The 24,563-nt window shown below is 28.6% G+C and overlaps 6 protein-coding genes and 1 long non-coding RNA gene across 15 annotated transcripts; 2 read left to right on the top strand and 5 right to left on the bottom strand.

Moving 5' to 3' along the window:
* Window positions 1-3,592: 3,592 nt before the first annotated feature.
* On the top strand, window positions 3,593-7,887 carry LOC100748604 (WD repeat-containing protein 82). Of its 2 annotated transcripts, XR_004461562.1 has the most exons (2): window positions 3,593-6,080; window positions 6,147-7,887. XR_004461562.1 is itself a non-coding variant. In XM_003488771.4 (1 exon), the coding sequence occupies exon 1, from the start codon at window positions 4,032-4,034 to the stop codon at window positions 4,977-4,979; it is 948 nt and encodes a 315-aa protein (XP_003488819.1). In that variant the 5' UTR covers window positions 3,593-4,031; the 3' UTR covers window positions 4,980-7,887. The 2 variants fall into 2 exon arrangements, 1 of the variants encoding a protein (XP_003488819.1); XM_003488771.4 differs by having other exon boundaries at window positions 3,593-7,887.
* A 2,182-nt stretch (window positions 7,888-10,069) lies between these two features.
* LOC100748725 lies at window positions 10,070-11,422 on the bottom strand. 3 transcript variants are annotated; one of them, XR_002946516.2, is made up of 4 exons: window positions 11,267-11,422; window positions 11,030-11,176; window positions 10,634-10,910; window positions 10,070-10,189 (listed from the first exon to the last, which is right to left on the bottom strand). It is a non-coding gene; the product is annotated as an uncharacterized LOC100748725 (long non-coding RNA). The 3 variants fall into 3 exon arrangements; XR_002946515.2 differs by having other exon boundaries at window positions 11,148-11,176; window positions 11,267-11,421; XR_004461563.1 differs by having other exon boundaries at window positions 10,634-11,176.
* Window positions 11,423-11,610: 188 nt separating this feature from the next.
* LOC100748484 (U6 snRNA-associated Sm-like protein LSm4) lies at window positions 11,611-12,675 on the top strand. Its single transcript, XM_003488770.4, has 5 exons — window positions 11,611-11,733; window positions 11,813-11,854; window positions 11,945-12,043; window positions 12,151-12,328; window positions 12,405-12,675. Exons 1-5 carry the CDS (start codon window positions 11,731-11,733, stop codon window positions 12,500-12,502), a joined length of 420 nt encoding a protein of 139 aa, XP_003488818.1. The 5' UTR covers window positions 11,611-11,730; the 3' UTR covers window positions 12,503-12,675.
* Window positions 12,676-12,863: 188 nt separating this feature from the next.
* On the bottom strand, window positions 12,864-18,260 carry LOC100748363 (ATP-dependent RNA helicase WM6). Of its 4 annotated transcripts, none has more exons than XR_001102218.3 (11): window positions 18,125-18,260; window positions 17,002-17,230; window positions 16,351-16,571; window positions 15,954-16,137; window positions 15,755-15,873; window positions 14,043-14,174; window positions 13,788-13,934; window positions 13,577-13,714; window positions 13,387-13,504; window positions 13,244-13,315; window positions 12,864-13,197 (listed from the first exon to the last, which is right to left on the bottom strand). XR_001102218.3 is itself a non-coding variant. In XM_033320294.1 (11 exons), exons 2-10 carry the CDS (start codon window positions 17,201-17,203, stop codon window positions 13,302-13,304), a joined length of 1,275 nt encoding a protein of 424 aa, XP_033176185.1. In that variant the 5' UTR covers window positions 17,204-17,230; window positions 18,125-18,260; the 3' UTR covers window positions 12,864-13,190; window positions 13,260-13,301. The 4 variants fall into 4 exon arrangements, 2 of the variants coding, with proteins under 2 accessions (XP_033176185.1, XP_012239979.1); XR_004461561.1 differs by lacking the exon at window positions 18,125-18,260 and adding an exon at window positions 17,718-17,737; XM_033320294.1 differs by having other exon boundaries at window positions 12,864-13,190; window positions 13,260-13,315.
* Window positions 18,261-18,919: 659 nt separating this feature from the next.
* On the bottom strand, window positions 18,920-21,806 carry LOC100748249 (E3 ubiquitin-protein ligase MARCH8). Of its 3 annotated transcripts, XM_024367052.2 has the most exons (7): window positions 21,380-21,801; window positions 21,065-21,096; window positions 20,686-20,986; window positions 20,316-20,407; window positions 19,977-20,157; window positions 19,574-19,839; window positions 18,920-19,504 (listed from the first exon to the last, which is right to left on the bottom strand). In XM_024367052.2, the coding sequence occupies exons 3-7, from the start codon at window positions 20,800-20,802 to the stop codon at window positions 19,243-19,245; spliced, it is 918 nt and encodes a 305-aa protein (XP_024222820.1). In that variant the 5' UTR covers window positions 20,803-20,986; window positions 21,065-21,096; window positions 21,380-21,801; the 3' UTR covers window positions 18,920-19,242. The 3 variants fall into 3 exon arrangements, with proteins under 3 accessions (XP_024222820.1, XP_003488816.1, XP_012239981.1); XM_003488768.4 differs by lacking the exon at window positions 21,065-21,096 and having other exon boundaries at window positions 21,380-21,806; XM_012384558.2 differs by lacking the exon at window positions 21,065-21,096 and having other exon boundaries at window positions 21,721-21,791.
* A 243-nt stretch (window positions 21,807-22,049) lies between these two features.
* Window positions 22,050-23,532, bottom strand: LOC105680642 (putative uncharacterized protein DDB_G0282133). The gene is made up of 3 exons (XM_012384560.3): window positions 23,271-23,532; window positions 23,132-23,191; window positions 22,050-23,053 (listed from the first exon to the last, which is right to left on the bottom strand). Exons 1-3 carry the CDS (start codon window positions 23,344-23,346, stop codon window positions 22,305-22,307), a joined length of 885 nt encoding a protein of 294 aa, XP_012239983.1. The 5' UTR covers window positions 23,347-23,532; the 3' UTR covers window positions 22,050-22,304.
* On the bottom strand, window positions 23,497-24,545 carry LOC100748127 (E3 ubiquitin-protein ligase RNF4). Its single transcript, XM_003488767.4, has 2 exons — window positions 24,169-24,545; window positions 23,497-24,097 (listed from the first exon to the last, which is right to left on the bottom strand). Exons 1-2 carry the CDS (start codon window positions 24,324-24,326, stop codon window positions 23,788-23,790), a joined length of 468 nt encoding a protein of 155 aa, XP_003488815.1. The 5' UTR covers window positions 24,327-24,545; the 3' UTR covers window positions 23,497-23,787.
* Between the last annotated feature and the right edge of the window lie 18 nt (window positions 24,546-24,563).

Here is a 24,563-nt window from a genome sequence, read left to right as displayed (position 1 = left end):
TAAAAGAAATACAGCATTGTTTATAAATTGAATGATGTCTTTGTTTAGTATAAAAATGATACTTTTTTTACCAATTATATTTCTTAGCTCGTGACAAATAATTCAACAGACATAAAAATTGTAAGGTGCTAAATATAAGTACAAGTTTTAGGTTCAGGGACCAATAAAAGAGTTAATTGCTCTTTGCAGCAGTTTTCTAAATTGGTTTGACTTGGATAGAGTATACTGATACTTAAGTAGTATGAGAAATTTGTGGAATCTTCATAAATAAATATTATTAAAATTACGATAATTACCTTGATTTTTATATACATTTTTTCATCGACTACTATTTTGAATGGCTTGTAACTTTCAGTATACTTTATGCAGAGCTTGACCATGATGTATGTTCCTTACAAGCAAATCATTAGTAATGTCTTTTAAAGAAAATGATATTAGAGGACATTACGTTTATTATAAATATCGTACTTGTTATTGTTGTTGTTATTGTTATAGAAAAAAAGAAGTATAAACTTTTAACAAACTTGTCAAATAGCAATGCGTGCCAGAACTGATGCTTTTTTTAAAATATAGATCTATTTAATAGTTACCTAATAACAACACAAAGCAAAATGAAACACAAAAATTATATTTTTGGCTAATAACTTAATTTTCTATGCAATATATATTTATGTCATTACTATTACTGCAAACTTTAATTACCTTTTGCGATATATACTTTTTTAAAGATAAATTTTGAAATATGAGAATAGAACTGTACATTGTGTCGTCCATTTATGAAAATGTGAGAAAATGAAGAAATGGAGATTCATTATTTTACCATGAATGATTTGAGCGTTTAGTTATGTGTACCACTTGAATGTTAATTTGGAATTACAACTCACCATTCATCACAACGAAAAAAGAAAGACTATTGAACATAAAATGTTATATATAAAGGCAGCATAGATGTATAATAGTTACATAACTATTTTATTAATTTAATGATCGATATCGCAACACGAAATATTTTGATTAAAATAAAGTGTCTCGTTTTCACATTCCATAAGTCTAATTCTGTGAACATATTTATTGCATCAATATTCAGTGAATTGAATATGTAGATATTTATTTACATTATATTTAATAACAATACCAAAAAATTAATGTTAATTTATGAAATAGTTCATTTGAACAATTCCTACATAGATTTATACAATTTTAATAACAGTCAATATACGATCAGCCTTATAACATAAAAACAAAAAATATTTTATTGAGAAATAATCTTAACTTTAATATTTTGAGGCTACATTCACTTTAGAAGTTAGTCTCTATTTTAAACAGTACATAGTACATAAGAAATTTACGCAAAATAAACTAAATTGAACGCTATAATAAATTTAAATACATTGTAAGAACTACTAGTATTAGTAATTTTGACTTTTCAGCAGCATATTTAGATGTAAATATATGTTATTAAGCTTAAATTTATAAAAGAGAAATATATAACGCATAGTTCAAACGAAAAATGAAATAAAGGCTGTAAATATATTGAATTTGATACATAGAGAACATTTATATCTAATTCTAATTGCAAAAATGCACATACCTATTTTCATATGATTATAGATTGAACACTTTTAATGGAATTACATTGTATCATTATTAAACACAATCTTACACATTCAGTTTTATAATATTTTTAATAACTGATTTTTCAAAGAAGAAATAACAAAATGTAATTTCAACAAATATGCGTACATACATTCTGTTTTTCTCGATTTGGTGTAATAAAACTGCATTTAAAATTTGTTATACATATTAAAAATACACCATGCAATAGACTTAAACTTTTCTATTAATTTTTACGAATTACAATTGAATTATAAAAATACAAAAAGCAAATTATTACTCTTAATTTTTTATATTTTTCGAAAAGCTGCTTTGCGATAAACAGAAATGTATGTATGTGTATATTTGTAATATATATTCTGATATTGCAAATGTACATGAAATGCAATCAAAATAATAGAGCATCCAAAATTTCAAAAATATGCTTATATGCAGTTTTCTGGCTACAGTAACATGTATAAGTAGCGACTGAAACTGGAATTTGCATTTGCCTTATCTGCATGTGTTTAGTTAAAAAATTTTCTCTTAGATGGTAAATAAATAAATGAGGATAACATTAACAATGTATGAAGTTCATAATCAACTATAAAAAAACAAGCCTTACATAAGCTAGAAATAGCACTGTTCCATCATTAATATATAATGGTGTCTCTGAAAATGTCAAAGTGATAGTTCAGTAACTTTACAAAAACCTGAATTAATATTTTGTACTAATGTTGTAAAGAAAAGAACATGCATCTTGTTTGATTATGACTTTGCAACGTTAGAATTTTTCATCTTTATGCTGTTATTAAAGTGTAAACATAAAGGAGAATATTATTAGAATGATATTAAAGAATGTGACTCTCTAATTACATTAGAATAAACATTATCTTGTGATAATAAAAATTTTATATGTTTATAAATTATATAACAAAACTGCACTCTAGGATTTAAATATTCATTGATGTCTGATAAACTTTTTAAATACCAATATATTGTATTACAAAACTTTATCCTGCAGAAAGAAGCAAATAATTGCTTAATAAATAACAAAATATTCATACATATTTGTGTCTTGCTGTCATTTTATATTTTTATTTCAGTGATACATCTTTTTCCAATTAATTAGTAAGTTTTTAACAATAAATTATATCTAATAAACATTTCAAAATTTATGCAAGTGTACCAATCCTAAATGATATATTACACATTTAATATTTAGCATACATCTTATCAATAAAAATTTACTTTGAGAAATAACAAAAAGTTATTTAAAAATATGTAAAAACAAATATAAAAATAATTTATAAAAATGCTTAATTAATATTTTATTTTTATAAATGAAACACAATTATTGGATTCTAATTGTGAATTATTACATCCTATATAAAGTGAGTTATTTAGATTATAATTACAAATTGAAGGATAGAAATTAAATTGCTTTAATAAATATTTTTTGCATACTTATTATAATATTTTATTAAGTAATTCATATACATAATACTATACCATAACTAAGATAAAATATAATTAGACAATGAAATTTTATTCATTTTTTGTAAAGCTAATTAAACAAATGAAGTCTCAGTAGAAATTTATTTCTTCTACTGAATATCATAATAAGTTCTACACTTCGGATATTTTGTATATTTTCTGCATAATATGTGCAATATTTGCATTTTTGCAATTTTAAATTTCCTATAAATGCATAAAAATTCATTGTCTAAATATAACATCTCACATCCAGTACATAATAAAAAAAAGACGACTGAGAAAGATATTAATTTCACATTATCGTGATAACAAATTTAATCAGTTAATAACATTTCTCATAACTACTACTTGAGGGAAAAAGTTTTAATTTAGCAATTAGGGATTTAAATAAATTTCAAATTCTCTGTTCCTTCTGATAAAACAGTTTCTTAGGAGGCGGGCATTACATCGACGTCAACGCAGATCGATAGCTTTACTCACGGTATGAATCTACAGTATCTTGAGAACAGTTCACGGTAATTCGTCATCCATTTCTCTAAACAGTTGGCAGAATTTGTGCGTGCTGTGTGCGCTAGTCTGCCGACGGCGTCCGTTCGTAGGAAAGAGAGGAGACATTGGAAGGAGCCCTTTTGTCAAATTAAAGGAAATCAAGTTCGGATTGAGAAGTAACTCTGATAGTCGGGTAAAAGAGAAATCAAGAAAGTCCGGAGGTTAACAAGGTGATAGTTGAGCTGCGTTTTGGATTCTTTGACCTCTTGAACTCCCCGCGAGTTTTTTCTTCCCGCGAGGTGAATAACAGTGGTACATAGACAAACCCCTGACCCCTCCGCTGAAGCTTCGCGCTTCGGCGCCTAGACTATATTAGAAGAAAGGAAAAAGAAATTGCGGAAGCGGGGAGGTTAAGAGGACGGCACGAAAGGGAGAACGCGCCGTCCATCACCATGAAGCTCGTTGACCACGTGGTGAGGAGCTTCAAGGTGGCCAAAGTTTTCCGTGAAAATTCCGATCGCATAAATAGCATCGATTTTTCACCAAACGGGGATACTTTGATCTCCTGCTCGGAAGATGACCAGATCGTGATATATGACTGTGAGAAAGGCACTCAGGTGCGTACAGTCAATTCCAAGAAATATGGTGTAGATTTAATCCATTTCACCCATGCAAAGAATACTGCGATACACAGCAGTACAAAAATTGATGACACCATCCGTTATCTAAGCTTGCATGATAATAAGTATATCAGATATTTCCCAGGTCATAGCAAGAAAGTTGTATCGTTATGTATCAGCCCTATAGAAGATACATTTCTTTCTGGATCTTTAGATAAATCATTAAGACTATGGGATTTACGTTCTCCTAATTGTCATGGTGTTATGAATGTTTCGGGACGTCCAGTTGCTGCATATGATCCAGAGGGTCTGATTTTCGCAGCAGGTGTCAATTCAGAGTTCTTGAAGCTGTATGATCTACGCAGTTTCGACAAAGGGCCATTTGTTACATTTAAATTATCTCAAGAGAAGGAATGTGATTGGACAGGACTAAAGTTTAGTAGAGATGGTAAAACCATTTTGATCTCTACAAATGGCAGCACAATCCGTTTGATTGATGCCTTTCATGGTACTCCGCTACAAACATTTGCTGGTTATTTGAACAACAAAGGAATTGCAATTGAAGCCAGCTTTAGTCCTGATTCACAGTTTGTATTTAGTGGATCCACAGATGGGAGAGTGCATGTATGGAATGCTGAAACTGGATACAAAGTTTGTGTGCTTAATGGAGATCACCCTGCACCAGTTCAGTGTATTCAATTTAATCCTAAGTATATGATGTTAGCATCTGCCTGTACCAATATGGCATTTTGGTTGCCTACTATTGACGAAAATGCATAAAATCAATGCATCAAATACTGGGCAATGCTTGCTAGAATTTACCTAATTTTGTGCAAGAAGGAACTGAAAATGACATCGGTTCAAGGAGGGAATAACAATAATTCTTGGGTATTTCAAATGAGCAGAAATTGCATTTACATTATGTACGAGGTTAACTAACCGACGTATGAGACGCCGGTGCTGGAACAAACCCAAGCAGCAGAAAAAATGGCTACAATATCCAGGAAATTGGCCCGCTTGGCTCATTGGCTTGCTTTGAGTATGTCATGCATGGTTTATGTATTTTGCCATTTTCATCTTCATCGTCATATACTCTGTGGCGCGATGAACGTGACCATCATAATACCTTGCCAATATTTAAAAATCGTGATACACCATCACTTCTCTTATTTCTCAAAGTATGCTACAAATATTGCTAGTATTTGGATATGTCATCTTGTGTACATAATTCCTTCTTGTGTACCTGTGTGTAGTAACGATACAGAATTATCTATACCATACAGACATCTGAACAGTTTGACCATACTTTGGCAAAACCAATAACTTCAATAATTATTTTGATTCACTGCACTAAAAAAGAAATTAACATATATTATATTACCAATAGAATATATTTGTATAGATTTTTTAATTGAAACATTTTGATGTTTTTCACTTGACATAAGTTTGTACAGCACAAAAAAAGAAAAAAAAATAGTTCTTTTATTAATACTTCGAAAACAAATCGAATTCTATATCTACTATATGAAATTTTACATTTTATTCTATGATACATAATTGGTTGATGAAAAGAAGAATTGTAGTCGCTGATATCGCGCATGGAGAAATTGTTGTAATCATATTGCATTAACACATATCTCAACAAATTGATTCATTAATTAAATTTGCTAGTGGCCGTCCGAAATCAGGGATATTTTTCGTAACCTCATTATGAACGGGCGTTCACTTGAAATTCAATGATTATACGACCTCGTTGCGCGCAAGAACGATAGGATATCGAGCTTATTTATTATGCGCAATAAACATGTAAAATGTCTTAAATAGACACTTCGTTGACGGCAGTAAAGTATCTCGTGTTTCTACTACTTCCATGCGATAAAGGTATAATAATTCTGAAAGTATACTGCCAACGTTGGCACTTATGTTATTGTATATGTATTATTCTAGATACGGTATCATTTTTAATCTACATGCGTGGAACCGGCGGGCCGGGTGAGAAAACATTCGATGATGGTAGGAAGTGCAGTTAAGTCTAATCATTTTCACACAGTAGTTCGGTAAATTTTAATGTTTACATGTATGCGATAAAGCATTTTACTATAAGACAACAGGTGCATTGGAATGAACAGGCAGCATTTTATTACAAATTAAAAAAGAGAAAAAGATATAAAAAAGAAAAAAAAAAAGTTCGACAATCCATCCTTTTAATATGATATAATTGTAGTTAAATGGCTGTTTCGTTTCATTCTATACGTATATAAGTCCATACTTAATAAATTATCGAAATTGTATTGTTTGCTTAGGATAAAAAACTGAAGATATCGCGAAAACCGCGTCGAAAAGAATATCACACAAAATTGTATGACTTGTACTACATATTTACAACACTGCTCGTGCACATTCTGTCTGTTCGATTATATAGCCCTGCCTTCATCATACGTGTATATATCATTATATCCACAATGTCCTCTAGAATTTCTAGATGTTTTCCTTAACATACCTTATGCAAGAGTAGATGATTGTATTATTCTATACGAAAAAAACGCATACGTATGTGTAACATGTATGATTGTGTTGCATATTTGCGTATTGTCTATTGATTCTACAACAGTGTATGAGTGCGTGTACGAATGTCTCTTTGTGTGTAATGTGTTCGCTTGTATATCTTCGAGGTCGGCGAGCTCTTGAATGCATTACTTGTGCGCCAATGCACGAGAGTTCGCCACATCTTGTAAAATAGTATTTTTCTAAGTGGCGAAACAGTGTACGCAAAGATTGCGGTCTACGTTGAACATGCGAAAATGAAGAAATACGATTGTTATTTAAAAACGTGTATTGTACGTAATTAACAAAAAAGAAGACGAATATACGCCGAATTTAACGAATCAGATCGAAGCAAAGATTTCATATGGCACCCGAAAGATAGACTCGAAGAAATCAAATCGTTTTGAAAGTACCATGATCGATCCACGTATATAGATTAAAATACTTTCATACTGCCAAATATAATTGAATAAATTCAAGCCCATGCCAAGAATAATCTCGAATACGAATTTCTGTAAATCGTTTAACATGCGAAACACTGTGTTCCCAAACGGAAAAAGCGACAACTTGTATATATTCTGGCAAGTTAACGACGGAACATTATCTAATCGATAAATTTACGTTCTTCCGTGAGCGGAGACGCGGAAATTGATCATTGATCGATTAGATTTTTCAGTGGTTATAAGTCCACTTCAATTTGTTTCCACGTTTAAAGCGTCAGTCAGGGGCATAAATAAACGATTCTTTTTTCCTGAGATTGTACAAATCCTCGTAGAGTTGTATATATAAAAACAAAATAATATGATATTTTTTTTTTATAAACATCAGTCTTCATTTAGTGATTGTATATTTACATTTTATTGTCCACAACGGGGATACACAATCTATAAAAAAGAAGGTAATATTGTACGAGCCAAGAACTTTTTTTGTTAAACCATTTAGTTTAATTTTTGTCATATTTAACTATTTGAATGAAGTAAAAGAAATATTATTTCTAAACTATACAATATCACTCATTTACGCCTCTGTCATGACCATCGATTTATGCGGCCACTTAACATAGGGATTTAGAACTGAATTAAGATTAGGTGTATATTGTGTCAATCGAATGAATTTTAACAATTATGAGAACGTTTTATTAAAATGCACTTAAAAAAAGAAAGACGCAAAAGTAAACAAAAGATACTAAATGTGATGATTCACTGAAGTAATTAATCTATGTTCAATTATTCTATATTTAGAAACATTTATTTTGAAACGTTCTAGTTTTTGGGAGATTTCTAAGTTCCTACGTTAAGTTTTGGTAATGGGATAACAGTCGACATGCGTGTTTTGTAGATGAAATGTAGTCATATTCGTACTAATTTTTAATTGAATTTTACGTTATTCTGCGTAAGAGTTAAGCCGATTAATTAACACGTTATGCGTAATAGTGCATTATAGATTCTTAGAGAACTAGGAACATACGAAAACAAACGTGTTGTCATTATAAAATGGAAATTTCTGTTATGAGAAATCTTACGAGAAATTTCTCTTATGAGAAATGCATCTTCTTCCATTGATGAGTTAAAATATGCACACATTTAACGCTTACATTTTAGCAGGAAATTAACTTTGGAAACTTTCTTTTTTTTTATATCGTTCTGAAACATTTAAACGATTTATGATATTGAATTATTCTTGAATACTTGGAACATGTATTGTGCATAGTAAATATGAACAGATATTTTAGTATATTAAAAGAGAAAATCTTTTTACTTCCATATTATATGAAAATTGCAGTAAAAATTGAAATAAGAATTCATTTTCTGTAAAGAAAGAAACAAAATGTTTTGTGATCGCATTTACCTATGTTCCAGTTCGCTAAGTCGAAACGACAATTAACACAGAATGATGAAATTTTCTTTCACTTTAAATATAACAACATATCAGCGTGTTTATTAGGGAATTTTTATTGAACGAACATATTTTTAAGCGTAATTCACGAAAAAGAATCTTTGATGACAATGTTCAATTTATATATAACATTTACTGCGCAGATAAAAGATTTTTTTTTTTTTATCAATTTAAATAGAACGCGTGAAAGTTTCCTAAGAAAAACAAATTCTAATAAAACACTTTTTTTGTACATTAAAATTTGGTCTTATCATTTTATTTCTATGCTGATTTCTATTAACCGTTTTTAGAAACATAAATAAACCCTAACATAGAAAAACATAATTTCACATTTCTGTTGTATGTATACTTTGTATATTGTTTTATTGCTGGCTGATCATGTCTATGTTACTTTGCAAAATCGTTAACAGTATGGTAATGTTGAATAGCAATTTTAATCGCTAAAATTACGTAACACGTATGTTAATGTAACATAATTACATCTCTACAGTAAAATCGATAGAATTTTTAGTAATTAAAGCTGTGCAAATATTGCTTAATATGGTATACGTGTAATTCCCTTTTTCATGCAATAAATTTATCACTTATGATATATAGCTGTTGATTATACATTTTGTTCAGACATAGTAAATATAAAGATGAGCTATTAATTTTTATACTTTTGAGTGCAGCATCAATCATATTTTTTGTTATGCTAAAATTATTTTCATTATGTTTCGTGATACTATTATTTCTTCGCAATATTTATAACAATATAAAAATGCGATATAAACGGGTGTATTATGATTTGCAGTAATCGCAATATTCATAGATATTGTAAATTATAAGGCAGATTCTTATGAAATAAATTTAAATAAAATGGATAATACTTTGAAATTGAATTTTATTCTACTTAAAATAAAATTGTGTTTTTAAACATTTTTGTACAAAATTGATGTTATAAAGTAATATATGAATACTTTTCACATTATATTATATTATATAAACAGATTTTTCATATAGTACGGTGATTATTATAAAGTATATAAAAATATCAGACATATTGTATAAAATATACACAAATTATTGAAAAGAATTTTTTAAAGATAACATAACAAGCTGACCTTTTAGAATTAATTTTACGTTATAGTAAAAAATACAAAAAGTTTTATTTGTCTATTGTCTGTATATGACAAAATTTTTTTATTTCCCCAAAAGTACTTTTGATATTAAATCTTGCTTCATCGTTTTTCATAGTTTTGGTATTATGGATTAAACATATTAAACGATCCAATCTTGAGAAGTTTCTTAATATCTTTTTACTATAATTCCATGTTATTGGGTATTGCTGATATTTAAGTTAAAAATAAAATACCTATAGCAATTCCACCATGAAGTGGGATAACAAATTCTAAATGTTTCATCTATATAATAAATAATTCATATTCAAATAATTCATTTATATTTAGCATTTAAAATATTTCTATTTGTAATTTTGATTTGTGAATTCACATTGATTCTCCTGTAGTCTCAAAACCATTCATAACCAAATCATAATGTAATCCTTTAACCTATAAAGGAACAAATAAGTATTTCACTCATTAAAATAAGTATATAGGTATATATAAGTACTAAGCTCGTTAATTAATTAACAAGAATATCTTCTTGATAAGACAGTGGATAGTGGATAGTCGATTTAAGAAAGTGAATTCTTTATAAGATATTGCATATCACCTGGATGAGGTTGTATGAATAGATGATGCATGGTTTCTAATGATTAATGTTTATCAGTATTGAACAAAAATAAAGGAAATTCGGTGGTCCATAATAATACATTCCTTATACGAATTTTTTGATTTTTACTTTATAAGAAATTTGTAAATTCGAGATGTACTTTTCCTAATGATATCTACTGTAATTTAAATTTGATGTTAATATATATAATTGTTTAATGTTAATATATATATATTTAAATTAATGAATGTTGGAAACATAATAAATTAATATGTATTTACCATGCGAATCTTTTCTCCACAAGTTAAAAACAGAACATCTCCTTATTTTAAATTTAATTCTTGTTGTACATTTCCTTCAATATTTGTTATTAAAAGTAATTTGTTAAGTATCTTTGGTAGATGAATTTGTTATGTTTGGAATTTTTAAGGATTTTTCTTCTATTTCATATCTCCCATGCATTCATTCCCTTGATTCTCTGGTCTTTTTAATGCTTTACTTTCTATGCTCAATTTACTTTCGAATCAATTTCTTAGCCATCTCTTGTAAGTCTTTTCTCTAAGATAAAAAATACCTATTTTTATTTCGTAGCCCTCGTGTTCTGGTATAATGAACTGATTGGAACCATACAAATCTCTTAATATTAAAACTTTTAATTAATTCTTGAAAATTTTAACCAGCCACATAATGAACATTTCCTCCCATATTTTGAATTCTTATTGAAGCAAAATTAATTGCTTTCGCATCTTCTTTTACCAACATTTGTCATTTATCACCTAAGTTATGTACACTTACATTCTCATTAAAAGATATCTTGTATTAAGCTGAAAAAAATTAATTTTTATTTTCATATAATTCAAATTATGTTGTATGAATTTAATACTTATTAACAGTTAATAAATATTTGCAGTTACTTTTCGATGATATAAGGCATTCACGAATAAAAATTTGATTAATGTAGGTACTTTTGATACGATGTAATTACAAAACATTGCTTTTGTAACAAATAAAATATAAAAATTATAAGTATATGTATATTGTAGTAAAGAATATTATTTATAGTTTGCACAACGAGACGAGCAGTGTTACTCGAATGTCACTAGTCAACAGCCAATAATGTCAGCTGCAGTAATCAAATTTTATTTACATTGTTAGATAGTTTTATATTTGAAAATTAATTATTGAATGTATTTTTTTATAAAAGTAAGATTATCGATTTTTTTACAAGAAATATAATTATATGAAAAATTTGACTGTCTGGTCTATATTATAACTACATTTTAGTTGGTTATCCTGACTATAATATAACTAAACATTTCGAACGGTTTGTTTTGATGTTGATCGTGCGATATTTAAATACACATCAAAGTGATAAAAAATGGTAAATTTAAAAATAATTAGATGAAAATTCAATTTTCATACTTTATTATCTTCATTTACTTCACATTTGTATTTTTCAGTTACCTTTGTCGTTATTAAGAACTGCTCAAAACCATCCTATGGTTAGTTTCAAATATATATTTATAAAGTTATATTTCATATAATCTAGCAATATTAGTGTTTTCAATTAAATAATTTAATATGTTTTACAGCTAGTCGAACTTAAGAATGGAGAAACGTATAATGGACATTTAGTTAGTTGTGATAGCTGGATGAATATTAATCTCAGAGAGGTTATATGCACATCCAGGGTACAATAACGATACATTTTTTCGAATTAATGAAATATTTCATAAATTATTTGTATAAAAGTTTATTATATATAAACATATATTATTACATAACATATATTATTTAGGATGGCGATAAATTTTGGAGAATGCCTGAATGCTATATTCGAGGTAGTACAATTAAGTATTTACGAATTCCTGATGAAGTCATAGATATGGTAAAAGAAGATGTACAAATGAAATCGAGGGGACGTGGAGAAATGAAAGGAAGAGGACAAAGTCAACGAGGTCGTGGTAGTGGAAGAGGTATAATCATATATAATATATATGTAAATATACATATATTAAATAGTATATACGTACATAAATATTTCTTTTATAGGAACTTTTGGTCGTGGTGGTAGAGGCCCTGCTGCTCTTGGTCGTGGTGGAGGTAATCAAGGAGGGAACAAATCTCAAAATAAAGCAAGAACCAAATGAAATTATGTTATCATTTTAGTTTATATAGCAAATCTCCAGTTTCCTATTTTTTTTTCTCAAAAATATTCATACAAAATGTAAAATTATCACTTTTATTATGTAAGTAATTTTTACTAAGATGTATAAACATACAAACTGAATACACAGCAATTTTTGTAACAAAAATCTATTAACAAAGTACAGCAAAAAATACATTTCTATAGTTTAATTACATTTAACTAATAATTCAATTAGGATAATATTGAATGTACTATATATATAAAAAAAGAAATATTTATTTCGTTTACATAAGGTATTAAAGAGGACACCTATGAGGAAATCTACGAATTTAATTAGGATAATATTAAACGTACTATATATATAAAAAAAGAGAAATATTTATTTCATTTACATAAGGTATTAAAGAGGACACAAAATGTATTCTCTTAGTTCTATTTATACACGCAATTCTTATTTACTGAACGTAGAATGAAAGTTAAAATAGTATTGTACAATCACAATGTGAATTATTTATTGTAGTTCATTAGAAGAATCATAGCATAACTATAATTAGTTTGATTATGTCACTTGTTCATAAGGTTTGTCAGATCAATGAAAAGAAAATTGTAAATCGATACAAAATATATGTTGTACTTAATGTGGATACATAATGACAAGTGTACGGTATAGCGTTTAAATTTTCATGTGCCTGTAACAAAAGATACACCGATAAAAAGATAATCTATAATAAAATTGAGGAACTATAATTAGTACTTACTTTATCGTAGTCTCAAATTTATTTTGGGGAATGATGTTATATTTATCGTCCTTCAACTGAAACAAAATCGAAATTAATTTAAAATTTTTGAACTACGCATTCAAATTTTATATTAAAGTAAACTTACTGTATGAAGCTAGATCTATCTCATCTGGTAACTCTGTAATATTAACATCAAACCGTTCTTGAACATCGTTCAGTATCTTAGCATCACTTTCATCACTGACTAATGTAATAGCAAGACCCTGTAAGTATTAACCGAGTATTAAAGTGAATGTTAGTATTATTACATTATAATATATCGTGCGAATATTAACCTTGGTACCGAAACGACCAGCTCTGGCTACTCGATGTAGGTATGTGTCCGAATCTTCTGGCATATCGTAATTAAACACTATGTTTACACGCTCAATATCCATACCACGTCCAAATAAATTTGTAGCTACCAAAATTCGCTAAAATAATAGTATTACATGATTACATTACATGAAATATATATTAAATAGGCCTACACTAGACAACATTTACCTTTTGGAAATCTTTAAATTGTTGGTACCTTGATAGCCGTTCTTCCTGAGTCATACCTCTGTGTATACCAATCGCAGGAAAATTTTGTTCTGTTAGAAGTTGTGCCAAAGCCATACACCTTTGTACAGATTTTACAAAGATAACGACCTATAGAATGATGTAAAATAGAAACGAATATTACAGTAGCTTAATGTATAACGAAAATCTTAAAGTAAATAATAAAAAATATCACTTAATCGATGTCTGTGGACAAACCTGATTAAATTCAAGTACATCAAGTAATTCAAATAGCTTCTTGTTCTTTTCATTCTCTTTTAGTTTCACATAATGTTGTTGTAGACCGTGCAACGTGAGTTTCGCTTCATCATCCACATAGACTTCCATGGGCTGCGCAGAGAATGTTTTTTACAAGATTATCTATTTTACCCTATAGATAACCATACCTTTGATAATTTCTAGATTCAATATAATATTTTTCTAGATGTAACACATTAAGTTGAAAATGTAACGAAATTTACAAATGGAATCGAGTATTAGAGAAACATAAACAAAAAATCATTGAAAACAAATTTGAGATATAAAATGAACTACAAATGAAAGTTTAACAAGTGACGTAAATGATGTGAAAATGTAGAGTATTTTTTTACGAATGTCCCAATTTCTCCCGCTTCCTTGATAATGGCAATTTTATATTAAGTAACTATAAATAAAATGTATTAGATGATTTCTCGAGAACTTTTTGCTTAAATTCTCAGTTTTTTGCGCTTATTTGTCGATCGGATTAGTCATGTTGGTTACATACGGTCCGACGACTTCCATCTCTGGGCAGTGCCAACAACGAAAACTCAGCAGTCACCTCAACAGAACTAAGAAGGCGCACCCATGAATGTTCTGTCACACATCCGCTGACCACTCGATGCCAAATCTCTTCTCCCAAATTCTAGTATATTCGGAATATGCCCAGAATTGGCCTCGATTATTGTTGGTATGCTCATTATCACAAAATTTAACGGCCTCTGGGATACATACTTTTTTACATCGCGACTTAAATAGCTTATGATTCGTGATACACAAACTGATTTATATTTTGCTTTCACATAGAAGTGAACACGATCAAACTATGTATGAACACTTCCATTTTCACTCCTATTAATTGATTATTGATTTCCATTAGCTTTTTTTGCAAAATATCAAAATATGTTGTTTCGATTACAGATAAGACGAACGCGAATAACAAATTCTAGATATATGCCACGTAATTGCAGCAGTATCATCATCCTAGCTAACCCCAGTTTCCCATTCATCCTCTTGCATCTTCTTTCTTGCGCTCTTCTGTCTTCAGGTTTTCTTGAGATCTTCTTAGCCCCCCACCCAATTGAAAACTGCTTTCAATGCTGCTCTATGCCATTTAAAAATCTATCCCTCCCTTACACCTGAATCATCTGCCCATAGAAATTGCAGAAACTTTTTCCACCCAACCCATCCCAACAGATATATGACGTTTCCTAATATTCGTGTAACATTATACAGAACATCATTTTAACTTTGGCAATTTCAATATGCAGCAGACAATTTAAAAGATTTGAACATCGAAGATAGGAACTAAATAAAATTGCTTTAAAACATCGTCAACGTCATCTTGATCAACTCAAGAAACGATTTTAAACGAAGATATCGTTCCTTTTATGAGTAGATATCTCGTCATCCGGTAAATGGAGGAAAACTTTGGAGCAGCAACTTGTTACGTTTAAGTTGTAGAACTTGACTTTCAACCGGAGACATCGAGGGGCTTTTCGTTATTGAATTCTGTGTCACTCCTTCAAAGTGTTGTCTAACTAGCCTAACCCGCGGGTGCGCCGTCAACGATATTTATAGTATGGTTTGAGCTTTGTCCTGGGTATGAATACAGGGCCAACGAAGTAGGAGCAATCGAAGATCGAAGTGAAGAGGAAGATTTTTTTAATTACATCTTGCATGAACTTTTTGCAGACAGGACGTATCTCCTTGGACAATGTAGCGCTGAACATCATGACTTGTTTACCGTGTGGAGTGCTTCTAAATATTTCCTGTACGTCCCTGCGCATGTCTGAAAATAAATGTAGGTATATAATTTATATTCAACAGGGTTATAGTCATACATAAAAAAAGAACTGTATTTATAAATACCTAATAGCTCGAGCATTTTATCACATTCATCGAGTATAAAGTGCTTCAAGTGTTTCAGATTTAATTTTTTATTTCGAACAAGAGCAAGGATACGACCTGGTGTACCAACAACAATATGAGGACATACGTTCTTTAGGACTTCTTCATCTTTTTGAATTGGTAAACCACCAAAAAATACACCGACCTAGTAATGTAAATACATTACTTAAAATGAATCATTATTCACAAACATATTTCTTTTATAAAGCTAAGTTATATAATAAATATAAGAATCTTCGTCAGTGGTAGGTAGTGGTGTTAAAGAGTGTCACCATTATTTAATATGATAATTATATTTCATCATGTGAAGATTCCACATAAATTATAATTAAATATACTTGACATAAGTTATGCTTACTTTCACATGAGGCATATATTTGCTAAATCGTTCATATTCTTTGCTAATTTGGAAAGCAAGTTCTCGTGTATGACACATGACAAGGACATAGACCTGGTTCTCTGTTAATTCTAATTGTTGTAATGTAGCTAGCACAAATACAGCTGTTTTTCCCATGCCAGATTTTGCTTGACATAATATATCCATACCAAGTACTGCTTGGGGAATGCATTCATGTTGTACTGTAAATAAGGCTTATATGAAAAATCTCCATATATTTAACATAAAAGATATAATAATTTATACGAGTCAAGTAATCAGTTAATATAGACAAATCATTCATGTCTAGTCTGTTGTCCCTATCAGATTTTCATCATTTGATTATATTAAATATCTATATATTTTAATATATTAGTTTTAATCCAGTACTGCCTGCAAGAGCATATACAATCTGTAAGTTTATCTGCACACAGATGCATTTATCAAGATATGTACATGTCCCAAAAATTGAAATAAGAAGAGGAAAAAAAATGAGTGAGATATTAATAATTAATAAGTATATAATGTACACACACCAATGACAGTTCGTGGGAATGTAATGTCAACTGTCATTGCAGACAGTACTGTATATAAAATTTAGTACTGGTATGTTATACTTTGTAACATTATTACCTTCAGATGGATGTTCAAAACCACAATCAATAATTGCACGTAATATTTCTGGTTTAAGAAGAAAATCCCTAAATCCACTACTGTGAATGGATACATATGTGCCCTTCACTTCTTTTTTAGCAGGTGTATCCCTACTTCCATCAACTAATTGTTCAGTCTGTTCTTCATCTTCGTAATCCAGGAGGTCATCATTATCCGCCATTTTTTTTTTATATTTACTGAATTATTGCTGAAATTTGAAAAGTAATATTATACATAGAACTAAAACCTACAAAAATTATATTTATATAATAAATATCTACATGATATTTATTATTAAATTTTGATTTCAAATTTGTAATAACTCTTTAGACCACAGATGTTTAAGCATTTATGGGAAATTTGGATGTACAAAAGATACACAGAGTATGTAAAAGTATATAAAATATTCAAAGAACAGTACTTATTAGAATATTTAGTAGATGAAACAAATCTCTGCTTATCTTAGTAAATTTATATTAATTCCTTGATACCTTCCCTTATTTTTATCTGGCAAGAAAAGAAAGAAAAAGAATTCAACATAAAATTTGAAAGTATTATTTATAATTTAGAAATCTATCTCCTGAAATATTATGAGAATATATAAATAAGAAAAAAAATAAATATTAAATCACTTAAATAAGTACTAAGTCTTTCAAATACATGATAAACAAATGTACCTATGAAAATACACTTGCCTATAAGAATAATGATTTTTGCACGAATAATACACTTAATGTAATCGCCATTTTAGTGACGCTACATCGCTTACTCGTGGAAAAAACGAACGGTATAAAATAAGTAAAACGGTCAAAATCAAAATTTTTTTAAACACTCATCTTGGAAATGTAAATTAGATACATGTACATATCTGCACAATTAAAAATTATATCATTTATCTTCCAAATTCGTTCACGCTTTCAACATTACAGATTACAAGATAAACATTTATGCGTCATTTAATTTTTACTATGAAACATAACCAATAATAAAACTATTATGCAATAATAAAATTTGAGGATATTCTTAATGCAATCAGATACATTTTATGTATGGATTGATTATTAATAAATAATTAAATACGGATTACAAATGTTCACCTTACCTCCAGATACAGTTTTAACAAAATGACGCTCAGTAACTCATCACTACTTTAGTCAGTGCGTTCGTGTAATTTCTCGCATTATATTCCGGAAGACTAGAGGTGCCAACTACAAAACTGCATGCATCCTATAAAACCTATATTTATATTAAAATTATTCGAAAGAATAAATATTAAATAAATACAGTGAGAAAATTATGCTACAATTTTGTTCGCGTATTATTATTAATATAATATTTAACATCATAAATAATAATACCGATGTTGATTACTTTTAACTTGTGAATAACTTCATTCTTATGACAATGACCGGATATACGCAATCATATATCATATTAAAATATTGGCGGTCTTTTAGAAATAAGTAATGGTAGCAATTAAAGGAAATATTTTATATAATTAAATTTGTATAGTACTAAACGTGTGTATTCATTAAATTCGTCGACTGCTTAAAATTAATCAAAATAAAATAATTGTTTATAAGACAAAACAAAAAATGTATAAGATTTCAATGTAAATCAATTTACATTTTCGTAATCAATCAAGTTACATTTTTGTAATAAAAATATCTATTTTAAAAATAGTATGTTTTATTTTGATATAACATTATTCTTTCTAATAATAATTTAGAAAAGTTTAATTAAAAATAAAAGTTAAATTTAAAAATCCTTATACAAGGAATTACATTACATTGGTATTACATTGTCTACTTTAACATCATTATTTATTTATTCATTTATTTATCCCAAATCAAAATTTTACTAAATGGACGCAAGTTTTCATTATAAACATTAAGGATACTGTTTAAATATGGTAAATTTTATTTAATAACATCACAGATACAATAATTATGTACAGTTGGAGAAAATGTTTAAACCGCTGGTTAAACACTTTCAGCTATCCCATTGTCAATGTAAGCACTGAAGTACTAGGTTTCAGATAAAGGTGCTCCATAAGGGCGGACATTTGACAGTTTCGAAATAGAAACTCCGATTTTCAAAATCGTACTGCGGTCTAGAATTACCATTTCATTCTAGACATATGCTTATGTTTGCATTTCAATTTTTTTTTGCTAATCATTAGTGCACAATTAGCAGCCATTTGTATTACCCCCAATTGTATTACAAGTTGTCTTCGGACGAGGACAATTTATCAAATACATACAGTTTCAATTGAGCGTCGTGCCTTTGTGGAGGCGCGGCAGGATCCGGTTTCACCATCTGCGAGGCACATGGAGGATCTATGTTACGGGGTAATAAGGTATGATTGAGCTCAGGCATAGAGGCAGTTGGATCTTTTAGAGGCAATGTTACTTCTCTCAAAGAGTCTGTAGGTGAGGGAGGAAGCACCACTTTCTCAGGAGCATTTTGAATAAATATTACTCTAGAAAATATAGTCGATATTTATAACATTTGCAACTAAATAGAAATAATTATTGCTAATATTATATACCTATTAAATGCTCGCCATTTTCTGCATAATGTAATGTATACTTTGCATTGAATGTACATAAAAACTAAACCGCCTGTAGAACCAATTACAACAACTATTAATTTAGTCCAGAAAGACCAGTCTACATATCCACGTCGAGCTTCTTCCACAGAACGTTCGACGAGTACGTATAAAGACCAAGCCACACAAAGTGCAGCTACTGCATGAAAAGCAACCGCACACCATAATTTACGAACTTCTAGGGCAGACATTTCAAGTTTTTCCCACTAAAAATCATTGATTAATATCGTATATAATTTTTCTAAACTTATTAAATTAAGAATCAGCAAATTATAGGTTTAGTCTTTAAAAATCTGAACGAAAATTTCTTCATATATACAGAACAAATACAAAGAAATGATACCTCACAAAATGGTTTTGTTTTAGCATGCATAATAAATGTGAATTTACATAATTCACAAGCACGTGTGTCAGAAGCTTTTATCCATTGTTGAAGGCAAGCTTGATGTACATAACGTAAACTGCCACTGCAATAACAAGGTGCTAAAAGAGGAGCACCTTCTTCACCTTCACAATGACATATTCTGTAATAAAAAAAGAATATAAAATTTGCATACATTATTGTATAATAAATATTGTTCGTAAACAATTATTTTAGCAGTGCTATAATACATAAGTTTTTGTAAAAAAGTAAGAAAGAGTTGTTTGAAGATAATTTATAATAAGAAAATTTTACATTTACCTGCAAATATCATGATTGTTTGAGGACAATGTGCTTACAGATGAATGACAATGATCTGGTATGATTGTAACTACTGTTGCATATGTTGATTCCTAAAAAATAAATATTCCATTAAACATAAATCAATAGGTAAAGTAAATATATATCTTATATATTATAAAATTCTTTATTGTGATTCATATATGAAACTAAAATAATTTATTTATTCATTAATATTTTTTGTTATGATGCAGATATAAAACTAAAAGAATTTATTTGATCATTAATATTCACAGAGTAATTGTCTTAAAGTAAGAAGTACTAAAATAGGAAATAAATGTTTCATGAAAGATATATGGATAAAAAAAGAAAGATACATATGAGAAGTTACCCTTGCTGTCCATTCTGGTAAGCCTTCACCACCAGCAGGGCTATTGTTATTGGAAGGACCAAGCGACAGAGGTGGTTGCCGGTCAGGCGGATTAACATTGATCTGATGAACCGGCATCACTCTCTGACCTCAGCAAAGATGTGATCAGTAATAAACAACATTAAACAAACACATCTTAACGAGTGTTTGATAATTATTTTCCATTGGTATCATGTTTAAGCGCAAATTAATAGTTAATTACATACAAAAGACTTTTTGTGCCATGATGTTTAACATTTAACTTGAATATGTACTTAAAAACCTGAAATTATAGCGTACTTTAAAAGATGTTATATAAAACTGAAATATTTGTAACTGTTATTTACATACAAATATTTACTTAAGACTTTGGTATTAATGATTACTTTATATCTGGAAGACGATATAATTATGTATTACACTTGATTCTTTAAAAATATAATTTATACAGAAATTATCAAACAATAAATACATCAAAAATATGTAATTCTGATTCGTTTCTTATTCAAATTTGTAATATTTATACAAAAAGAGAAAGCGACACATATACAAAAAAAACACTGACAGAGGCCAAAAATGCTACAGTGGTTACATTTTATCAAAATCACTACGTAAACGTAACACTTGGAACGAAAACTATTCGACAAAAAGAAAACAAAGCATTGGCGTCACATACATCTTTTCATTTCCGTGGAAATCACACTAGCACTAAATTTGGTAATTGGATAATAAATATGCTATTCAAACAAGCTTGATTTTAAACGATTGAGTGACGTTTAATAAATGAAATTTTTGGTAATTGTCTTGATGAAATTTTTACATAGCACGAAACCAAGTCGATTTTGACACTTCGTCTCGAGTCAATGACACACTATAGGAAATTTATATTCACTGTAGTAAATTAATTAACTTGCACAGTTTAATGTTGAAATTATTTCGAAGTTTTCTTATAGTCTATCACGTTTTGAGCGCGTACGATGAACCGCATCAATTTTCAAAAATACCACGAATACTAAATTTATTACAAAGCATAGTTCTTTCTTCACAACAGACTGTGTACCTTATTTCTCTGAGGCGCCGCCATAACGTAGAGCGTAGGCGTGGCGTATGTATAAGATTAACCAATCCGTTGTTTGGAAATGACATTGAATATTAGTACACCAATGAACGACCTCGATTCAAATTTGGAATACGTAAAAAATAGATACGAAAAATATATAATATACATGCATTAATTGTATTAAATCATTTATTTATTCTCTCATTATACAACATACTTTTTTGTCAATATACATGTAGTAAAAAAGAAAATATTCCAACTAAATAACAATATTATTAGTTTAAAAACTTAACTTTGTAATAGTTATTACTAGATTGCGGATTTTTAAAGAATTTTAAAGAATTAATATGGCTTAACTTGATATTTCACATTAAAGGATCTCTGTGGCCAATTGTTTTATCTACCGAGCATTATAGAAAACATTGTACTTTGGACAGTTTATATATTTTTCATATTATGATCATGTTTTGTAATTTTGTACTTTAAAAATTTTTTAAAAACCCATAAAAATCTGCACTCTAGTTATTACATTTAAAAACTTTTAGATATCATTGAAATTATTGTATTTTGTAGACGAGATTATGTCAGTTTCATAAAAGTCTTCAATAGAAGAAAAATTAAAAATGTTACTTTGTTCTGCATTTTCGGAATATGTAGTATCATATGTAGCCATATTACTGGCATTATCAGTGTAACTTGATGAAATATTTGAACCACTCCCAGAATTTGTTATATTTGGGAGATTCTTATAGATAGTACTGTTTTCACAGAAATTAATAGATAAACTGTTAAATATGTCTGTTAACTGCATACTTTCATAAATTTTTGCAGCTTTTGATGCTTCTTTTTCAACATTTATTGCTTTCAAACAATTTTCATCTTTAACACTTACATTATTTTCTGATTGGACAGCATGTGAAGATTCTTGTTTAGTATTTTCTAATTTAAAATAATTTGTGTTTTCTGGAAAAATATCAGTAAGTGCATTGTATTCATTGTTATTTTCTATACTTATATTATATGGAGTATGACTTTTGTTATCATGAAAGACTTTATGTTCATTTTTGTTGCATTTGCAACTTGAATTAATATTATTAATATCATTTTTTAATTTATCATCAAATTTATTTAAAGAAATTGGTGACACTGGTTTCTCTATGTGATTTTTCTCATTGTATCGAGAAGCACTTTTAGAACGTATATTACGATGATTTTTATTAAAATATACATCATAAATATTATCATCCTGAGAATATTTTTTCATATTTTTGTTGATAAGAATTTCAGGTTCTATATAGAAAAAAATGAAAAATATTAAGAATTATTTCACCTTTTCTTATTTTATTTAAATTATTAAAAATTACTTACCAAATTTTTGATTTTTTTTAATTGATGTATTTGAAAATAATCTTCCAGCTAATAGACCAGCTATGAAATAAATAATATGTATATTACATAAGTTGAATACAAAGAACATAATCATATTATAATTTAAAATAATATCTACCAGCCATTCCAATTGCAGTGCCTCCAACGAAAAATGACATATGATTTTCTTTTTGTACTTTCTTTGTCTTAAACATTTTGAAATTTTAATTATACTAATCGAGAGAATACATCAAATCATGTCAATAAATTTCATAAAACCAGATACACAAAGGATATAAAATAGTTCATGTTATGTTAAATATGTTGGAGATATTTCAAGGTAACAACAAAATATAAACAATGAATGACCTTTAAATCAAGATGTATTGAAATAGATACACTTTTAGATTTCATCAAATGCTTTAATTTCTTTTTCTTATAAATTAAAAGTGTATTAAGTCTTAAATTATTATAACGAATAGATACAAAAATAACAGCATATGCTATACATAATTAGAGATTAAGTATTGAAATTTATATAACTACAGAAATATCGTAAAATACACTTTAAAATACTCAAAACTTAGGGCAAATTACATTTTTATGATAGTACTAATATAAAAAGTACATAAATATGAGAACCAAAATCTATATGTTTAAAAATATAAACGGGTACAAGATTGTAATTTAATAATTCTTTGACATGTTGGACACTTTTTAACTTTAGGTACTCGTAGAGCTAGAGTTATACATTTTGTACAAAATATATGTCCACAAGGAGTAGACATAGGTTTCATTTTAGAAGACAACTGTTCATAACATATTGGACAGGTCAATACAACTAACTTTTCTTCTCCAGAATCATTAGCATAACATATTCCAGTTTCTTTTGGACTATTGATATTATCTAGATCTATGATTTCCATCGTTTGTACATCTTTACATCTATTATTATCTGTTATTTCTCTAAAAAAATGTTTACCTTCAAATAAATTCGATTAAAATTAAGGAAGTATAATGTGATAATATATACGTACATGATAGAATCTTCAAGTTGTGCAACTTGTTTTTTAGAACCACGCTTTCGTGACTTTGTTATTGTTAAATTAACAAATATTTCATCCTTTTTTCGTAATTTTGAAGGTTGATCTGGTAGGTCAGTCGTTAAATCAATATAATCAATTGGAACTGACATTTTGTTAATTTCTTTCTTTTATTTTATGTTCTAGTTCACAAAATTCCAGTAGACAGACACAACGATCGCGAATACAACTGACACAAGACACAACTCAAAAAGTCCTTCGATAGGTTATCGATATCTTTTTCTATCGATAAGATAATTTTTAATCGAGCGTTACAAGTTACGAGATAATCGAACATACAAAACAAACGAAACGAATATGTTAAAATCAAAGCAAACATAAATTTTAAA

Source organism: Bombus impatiens, unplaced genomic scaffold (genome assembly GCF_000188095.3).
Source record: "Bombus impatiens unplaced genomic scaffold, BIMP_2.2 scf_0264, whole genome shotgun sequence".
In the NCBI taxonomy this organism is placed as follows: domain Eukaryota; kingdom Metazoa; phylum Arthropoda; class Insecta; order Hymenoptera; family Apidae; genus Bombus; species Bombus impatiens.
This window is presented reverse-complemented; position numbering and strand designations above follow the sequence as displayed.

Bases quoted from the DNA above. Each gene is read 5' to 3' on its own strand.
- LOC100748604 (XM_003488771.4), top strand. From the start codon at position 4,032: ATGAAGCTCGTTGACCACGTGGTGAGGAGCTTCAAGGTGGCCAAAGTT.
- LOC100748484 (XM_003488770.4), top strand. The intron at 11,855-11,944 runs GTTAGTTTCAAA...TATGTTTTACAG, and splicing joins CTGCTCAAAACCATCCTATG to CTAGTCGAACTTAAGAATGG. The intron at 12,329-12,404 runs GTATAATCATAT...TTTCTTTTATAG, and splicing joins AGGTCGTGGTAGTGGAAGAG to GAACTTTTGGTCGTGGTGGT.
- LOC100748363 (XM_033320294.1), bottom strand. From the start codon at position 17,203: ATGGCGGATAATGATGACCTCCTGGATTACGAAGATGAAGAACAGACT. The intron at 16,138-16,350 runs GTAAGCATAACT...TTACATTACTAG, and splicing joins AATATATGCCTCATGTGAAA to GTCGGTGTATTTTTTGGTGG. The intron at 13,505-13,576 runs GTTAATATTCGC...TAATACTTACAG, and splicing joins CTGGTCGTTTCGGTACCAAG to GGTCTTGCTATTACATTAGT.
- LOC100748249 (XM_003488768.4), bottom strand. From the start codon at position 20,802: ATGCCGGTTCATCAGATCAATGTTAATCCGCCTGACCGGCAACCACCT. The intron at 20,408-20,685 runs GTAACTTCTCAT...TTTATTTTTTAG, and splicing joins TACCAGAATGGACAGCAAGG to GAATCAACATATGCAACAGT. The intron at 20,158-20,315 runs GTAAATGTAAAA...TTTTTATTACAG, and splicing joins AACAATCATGATATTTGCAG to AATATGTCATTGTGAAGGTG.
- LOC105680642 (XM_012384560.3), bottom strand. From the start codon at position 23,346: ATGTTTAAGACAAAGAAAGTACAAAAAGAAAATCATATGTCATTTTTC. The intron at 23,192-23,270 runs GTAGATATTATT...TTTATTTCATAG, and splicing joins CACTGCAATTGGAATGGCTG to CTGGTCTATTAGCTGGAAGA. The intron at 23,054-23,131 runs GTAAGTAATTTT...TTTTCTATATAG, and splicing joins TAAAAAAAATCAAAAATTTG to AACCTGAAATTCTTATCAAC.
- LOC100748127 (XM_003488767.4), bottom strand. From the start codon at position 24,326: ATGTCAGTTCCAATTGATTATATTGATTTAACGACTGACCTACCAGAT. The intron at 24,098-24,168 runs GTACGTATATAT...ACATTTTTTTAG, and splicing joins CAACTTGAAGATTCTATCAT to AGAAATAACAGATAATAATA.